This window comes from Myotis lucifugus, unplaced genomic scaffold, assembly GCF_000147115.1.
Source record: "Myotis lucifugus unplaced genomic scaffold, Myoluc2.0 scaffold_947, whole genome shotgun sequence".
Classification (NCBI taxonomy): Eukaryota; Metazoa; Chordata; class Mammalia; order Chiroptera; family Vespertilionidae; genus Myotis; species Myotis lucifugus.
In genome coordinates, this window is record NW_005871995.1 from 34,948 (window position 1) to 41,469 (window position 6,522).

The 6,522-nt window shown below is 52.7% G+C and overlaps 1 protein-coding gene across 1 annotated transcript; it reads left to right on the forward strand.

Moving 5' to 3' along the window:
- Positions 1-2,966: 2,966 nt before the first annotated feature.
- Positions 2,967-5,929, forward strand: HDGFL2 (HDGF like 2). Its single transcript, XM_023747672.1, has 3 exons — positions 2,967-3,131; positions 5,542-5,618; positions 5,710-5,929. The coding sequence occupies exons 1-3, from the start codon at positions 3,060-3,062 to the stop codon at positions 5,927-5,929; spliced, it is 369 nt and encodes a 122-aa protein (XP_023603440.1). The 5' UTR covers positions 2,967-3,059.
- Positions 5,930-6,522: the final 593 nt, after the last annotated feature.

Sequence of the window (6,522 nt, forward strand, 5' to 3'; positions counted from 1 at the left end):
ACCGACTTGTTATTCCACCCATTGATGCAGTCATTGGTTCATTCTTGGATTCTTCCTCACCAGGGATTGAACCTGCAACCTTGAAATATTGGGACGACACTCTAACCAATGGAGCTGCCCCACCAGGGCTCCATTTATCTTTGAAGTCTCTGGTGAAACCACCTCCTCCAGAAAGCTCTCCTGGTCCCTAGGATAGACGAAGTCTCCCTCAGTATTCAACTTTTTCTTAAACACTCTGGCTTTTTTTTTTTAAACCCTCACCTGAGGATATTTTTCCATTGGTTTTTAGAGAGAGTAGAAGAGAGAGGGAAAGACAAAAATCAATGTGAGAGAAACACATCGATTGGTTGCCTCCTGCACATGCCCTGACCACGACCCAGGCCAGGGAGGAGCCTGCAACCAAGGTACGTGTCCTTGACCAGAATCGAACCCAGGGACCCTTCGGTCCACAGGCCGACACTCTGTCCACTGAGCCAAGCCGGCTAGGGGCAACACTCTGGCTTTTTCTTTTTTTCTTTTTATTTGTTAAATGTATTTTTATTGATTTCAGAGAGGAAGGGAGAGGGAGAGAAAGATAGAAATATCAACGATGAGAATCATTGATCAGCTGCCTCCTGCAGCATGTGCCCTTGACAGGAATCAAACCCGGGACCTTTCAGTCCTCAGGCTGACGCTCTATCCACTGAGCCAACCCAGCTAGGGCAACACTCTGGCTTTTTCACTCTGAGTTCTTACCAGGTGAAAATTCTGAGATGTCTTAAATTACAGTAGTCCAGAGGGTGGAAGGAAGAGACCAAAGGGGTTCATCAGAAAACAACTGCAGTGCAAAACAAAGGATTACACATATTCCTTAGGGCAGTGGTTCTCAACCTTCTGGCCCTTTAAATACATTTCCTCATGTTGTGACCCAACCATAAAATTATTTTCGTTGCTACTTCATAACTGTAATGTTGCTACTGTTATGAATCGTAATGTAAATATCTGATATGCAGGATGGTCTTAGGCGACCCCTGTGAAAGGGTCCTTCGACCGCCAAAGGGGTTGCGACCCACAGGATGAGAACCGCTGCCTTAGTGTATGTTGAAATTATTAAATTAACTTCCAGGCAGATATTTCTCAGATTAGCTAAAAAGAGAGAACAGCCCTTACAACCCCAGGAGCCTCTGCTTCATGTTTACATATGAGCTTTAAGTACTCTGCTGCGTCTATCCTAGAACTAGCCCCTAGCTCCACTTCACTTTCTCCCACCCCTTTGCCTATAACTAATGTAAATTCTTTTTTTAAAAAAATATACTTTTATTGTTTTCAGAGAGGAAGGGAGAGAGAGATAGAAACATCAATGATGAGAATCATTGATCGGCCGCCTTCTGTACGTCCACACTGGGGATTGAGCCCAGTATTGATTGAACCGTGACCTCCTGTTCACAGGTCGACGCTCAACCACTGAGCCATGCCAGCTGGGCAACTAATGTAAGTTCTTTCATCAGACCACTTACATCTTTCTTTCCCCTTCTCCCTACTTGATGTGTAAAAATGCTTGCAAGCTCCAAGATGTATGGTCATGTCTTTCCTACCAAGCTATGCTGCTGGTGGTTTAGACTCCATACCCCAAAATGGGTCTCTTCTTCCTTTTCCTTTCCTACTCCTTCTCCTTCTTCTTTCTCCTCCTTCTCCTAATTCTTCTAGTTATTATTATTTTATTATTATTATTATTACTACTACTAGCTATGGCCTTTTAAAAAAAGATTTTTAAAAAATGATTTTTAGAGAGAAAGGAAGAAAGAGAAACATCCATCGGCTGCCTCCTGCACGCCCCCTACCGGGGGTCGAGCCTCCAACCAGGGCGTGTGCCCGGACTGGGAATCAAACAGGCAACCTTTTCGTGCTCCAGAAGATGCCCAACCACACAGGCCAAAGCTAAACTATTTCTGTTAAAAAGACATTCAGCCGTGGAAGTTAAGTTCTTTTATTTAACATTGAGTTCTTGGAGGGCAGGCTAACAATACCAATGCTGCCAGTATTTCCTAATGCCAAGCACAGTTGCCAGCGCCTTAGGCGTGAAGTTATTTAATCCTCGTGCCCTTATCAGATCAGTACATTATGAGTTCCATTTTACAGGTGGGTAGACTGAGACAGAGAGCCATTAAATAACTTGGTCACGCAGTGCTCAAAACATTTTTCTCGAATGAATCAATATAGATTGGGTACTTTGTAGCTCTGGCACATGGTGTTCAATAAACTTTTTCTAAGTGTTTTGTGCATTTTCTGCATTTTCTAAGAATCCACTCCATGGTCCGCTCCTTCTCCTAAGCCCCGCCCCCTGGGGTAGGCCAAGGCACCTCCCTATTTTGCACTTCCTCTCTTACGATATCCAATGGCGGACAGATGCTTAAGCCACGCCTTCTGTGGTAGTCAATGGCCGCTCCCTACCTGGAGAGACTTCTTGTTTGGCATCCAACGGCCTGCAACTCTCTTTTAAGCCCCGCCTCTGGGAGTGGAGGCTATCAAAGAACCCGCCGCATACATTGATTGGGCCTTCTTTTCTGTGGTATCCAATGGCTTGCCTCCCACATAAAGCCCCTCCTACTATGGCGGCCCATGGCCCGCCCCTCTACCCTAAGCTCCGCCCCTAAGAAGTCTGGCAGCTCTCCACCCGGCTCCTGACCGCCTCCGTTTCCCTCCTTCCCCCTTTGCCCTTTCACCTCCCATAACCTCCTCTCCCTTCAATTAGGCCTCTGGGTCACGCCCCTCGGCTCTACCCGTTATCCAATCCCGTTAACGTGTTCTCCAACCCCCTCTTCTCATTGGTCTCTGCGCTCCTCTATCCCGGCACGTGGTTCTGAGCGACCTTGTCTCCCGCCGGTGACGGCAGGAAGGTGGGACATCCGGCGGCAGCGCGCAGTCCAATAAGCACGCGCCGGCCGCTGCCCAAGCGACCGTCTCCGCCCCCTTGGTTCCCTGCTCCCGCCCCCGGCTTCGCCTCCCGCTGCCGCCTCCACCGCTGCCCCGGCTGCCGCCGCTGCCGCTGCTTCCCGCGGCCTGGGCTTCCCGCCGCCAGCATGCCGCACGCCTTCAAGCCCGGGGACTTGGTGTTTGCCAAGATGAAGGGCTACCCGCACTGGCCGGCCCGGGTGAGGCCGCGCGGGAGATGTGCCAGGCGGAGGGTGGGGGGGTTGGGGGGTGGGGCAGTAGACGGCCAGGGCCGGAGAGATTCGTGCGCCCGGGTTCTGGGGGGGGTCCCTGGTCCGAGGAACCCGCGTTCTTGGAAGTCTGGGGGTCCCGGGCCTGAAATACCACACGCCTGGTGTCTGGGAGCTGGGGGCCTGGGAAGCCTCGGGCCTTGTGCACGCGAGAGGTCTGGGGGACCCTGATTCTGGGGCACACACGCGCCGGGGGTCTGGGGAGGTCCCAGGCCTGAGGGACTCGCGCGCCGTGTTTTTTTGGGCCCCCGGACCTGAGGAAAGCAAGCCGCGGTTCTGGGGGTCCCGGGCTGAGGTACCTGTGCTTCGGGGAGTCCCAGAGCCGAGGGATGTTGCGTTTGAGCGATCTGGGCCCTGAGCGGGCATGGTTCGAGTTGGAGGGAGATCCGTGAGTCTGCGGGGAACTGAGGAACGTGGGATTTGAGGAGAGTGATCAAATTGATGGAAAGGGGACGTCCCGCTGAAGGACTTCCTGGGGGACGCCTTGAGAAGCCAAGTTCTGAGGGCTCTGGGGCCATGTGTGAGGGTGGCTAGGGATGAGGGGTGCAGTAAGGGAGGAAGGCTTGAGAGTCAGGGCTGAGGGAGGCGAGGGCTGGAAACAGGGCTGGAGGCTCTCTTCATAAGGTCACTGGAGCTGAGAGGACTTGATCGGATCATGTCTGGGACATTAGAGGTTGGAGTAAGACTTGCTTGGGGAGATGCTCCCCCACTCCCAGAGCCTGGTGGAGGAAGCTGGAGGGAGGGCTTGGGGTGTGGTAGTCCTCCCAAGGTGCTTGAATCAGAGACCAGCCCCTTGCAAAGGGGGATCGGTTCCAAAAGAGAGCCTATGAGGGAAGGGGGCTGGGCCAAGGGGACTTTGGGGACCCCCTTTGCAGGAAGCTGTGATCCAAAGAACCCTCGTGGTCTAAGGATTCCATCCAGGTCTGAAAGGCATCCTGAGCCCAGGACCCCTTACCAGGTCTGCAGAGTGAAGTTCCAGGCACTCTTCAGGGCAGGTCCCTGTGGAAGGGGATCTGGAGGTTATGGTCAACCCCAGGTCTTAGGGCCAAAGTTGCCCCTGGGCTGAGATTGGTGGAATATGCTTGGTAGGACTGAAGGAATTTGGGGGTTGGGAGGACGAGGCTCAGGCAGCAGCCGGGGACAGTGAAAGGATGAGGCGGAAGATTTGACTAGAATAGAAGGAGTGCAGGAGTTGCCAGAACACTGCTGTGAGACGGCTGGAGTTTTCAGACTGGACCTTCCCTCCCTGTGGGTGGAAGTAAGCAGACGGTCAGCACTTGGGGCTGGGGGTTGGGGTGCAGGGAGGCCACCATAGGATGTCAGGAGAGGCTCGGGGACCACTGCCCAGAGACCAGTCTGGAGCTGGTGCTGTTACTAGGATGTCTGGGCTGTGAGCTCGGAGGCGGGACCTGGGTGAGGCCAGAGCAGAAGATGGCCTGGAAAGCATGTTGGGCTGGGCCTCAGCTCAGGGTGATGGAGTTTGGGGATGCTTCTGTGTGGGAGTGTGATGCTTGAGATGGATGCCAGAGATCCGCAACCCAGGGCCAAGGATTTGAAAAGTAGCCTATAAAACAGGAAGGAAGCTGAGTGAGGGGAGCAGGGAAGATCTCAGCAGCCCCGGGGTATTGAAGAGAATGTTAAGGAATTAACGGGGACCAAAGAACTCATTTTAACCTGATTTGCTCACTGTTATTTTCTTGGGGGGCACCAGAGCAATGAAACTTTATGGGCACTTCCCTTCTTTCCGGAGTACCAGCTTCTCCCTCTCCAACCCCCTTCCAGCTGGCTCTCTTCAGCCCTGAACATTTCCAAGCACCTGATTGGAAGTGAAGGGGCTGCTAACCTCCTGTGGGATGTGACTGACAGCTGCTAGAGCCCATGGGCCTGTAGGGGAGGGTGGGACTTCCTGGATGCTCTGGGCCTGTCTCCTGCAGCCCACCCCCCACCCTCTGCATCCTTGGAGCTGCCTGCTGCAGCCTCTGGGAGACCAACCACCCCAACACCCGATCCCCTCTTTGAGGGAGGGATTCTTGTGGGAGGGTCCTGGTAGTTCATAGAAGCTGAGCTTGGCCCCACCCCCTGCTGATCAGAGGACTATTTTTGGCTTTGCTCAGGTACCTATCTTGGGGGCAACCCTGTGTGTGGAGGAGGGGATAAATATGCAATTGGGGGGCGGGGTACACAGGAATGCAGATCCCTAACTGGAAGGTGATGCATCTTCCTAGGTTGAAGGCTTCCCTTCTCCCAGCATGCTTTCCCTTAAGTAACTTGGCTAATTTCTGGGTTAGTGGGTGAAGTTGCCCTGCCCCTCAGCTACCCCCTTACTGGCCTCTCACTGCAGATTGATGACATTGCTGATGGTGCTGTGAAGCCCCCACCCAACAAGTACCCCATCTTCTTCTTTGGTACACACGAAACGTAAGTGTCCCTCACTGGGCTTGATTTCCCCCAGGGGTGCCTCCCAGGGTGGCCTGGCTCACCTAGGACTGGCGGTGGTTTCTCTCTCCAGAGCTTTCCTGGGACCCAAGGACCTATTTCCCTACGACAAGTGGAAAGATAAGTACGGGAAACCCAACAAGAGGAAAGGCTTCAATGAGGGACTGTGGGAGATCCAGAACAATCCCCACGCCAGTTACAGTGCCCCTCTGGTGAGTACCTGTGGGTTGGGGACAGTTGGCATGGGGTCTGCAGAGCCAAATCAAGTGGTGCTCACGTGCACTGGAGACTAGAAGTAGCCTTAGCTTGTCTCATAGAAAAAGGAGAGGCCTCTGGGACAGGGCTTCTCCCTCTTGGTGCTACTGACAATCTGGGCTGGATAATTCTGTGTGTGTGTGGGGGCGGGGGGGGGTGGCGACTTGGGCACTGTAGAGTGTTAGGCAGCATTCCTGGCCCCCAACCACTCGGTGCCAGGAGCATCCTTCCTCAAAGGCTCACATATTAGGATGGTAACAACTAGCAGGCTTTTCTTCTAAGGGGCTCTTCTTCCCATAATTAAAAGTCTAAACACCATGAGATCATCCTCTGGTAAAATATCCAGATTTCTGATTCCGTCAACTGCCCAACGATCCCTAAAATGTAATAATATTCCCAAAGTTTAACATATCCATATGTTTTTCAGACTGGACCTTATGGAAAAGATTAAACATGTGAAAATGTTTTGGTTCCGTACGCGCCATAAAACTTAGTTCTCTAGTTAACGGCTAGCAGAGCAATGGGCGAGTTTGCGAGCGCGGGTCGAAGGTGAAGCAGAGAGACTCTGAGCATAGTGTATAGTCGATGTGTTGTAACTTTATTGTTAAGATATCGCTCACCAGCTCGAGAC

Bases quoted from the DNA above. Each gene is read 5' to 3' on its own strand.
- HDGFL2 (XM_023747672.1), top strand. From the start codon at position 3,060: ATGCCGCACGCCTTCAAGCCCGGGGACTTGGTGTTTGCCAAGATGAAG. The intron at 3,132-5,541 runs GTGAGGCCGCGC...CTCTCACTGCAG, and splicing joins ACCCGCACTGGCCGGCCCGG to ATTGATGACATTGCTGATGG. The intron at 5,619-5,709 runs GTAAGTGTCCCT...TTCTCTCTCCAG, and splicing joins TTCTTTGGTACACACGAAAC to AGCTTTCCTGGGACCCAAGG.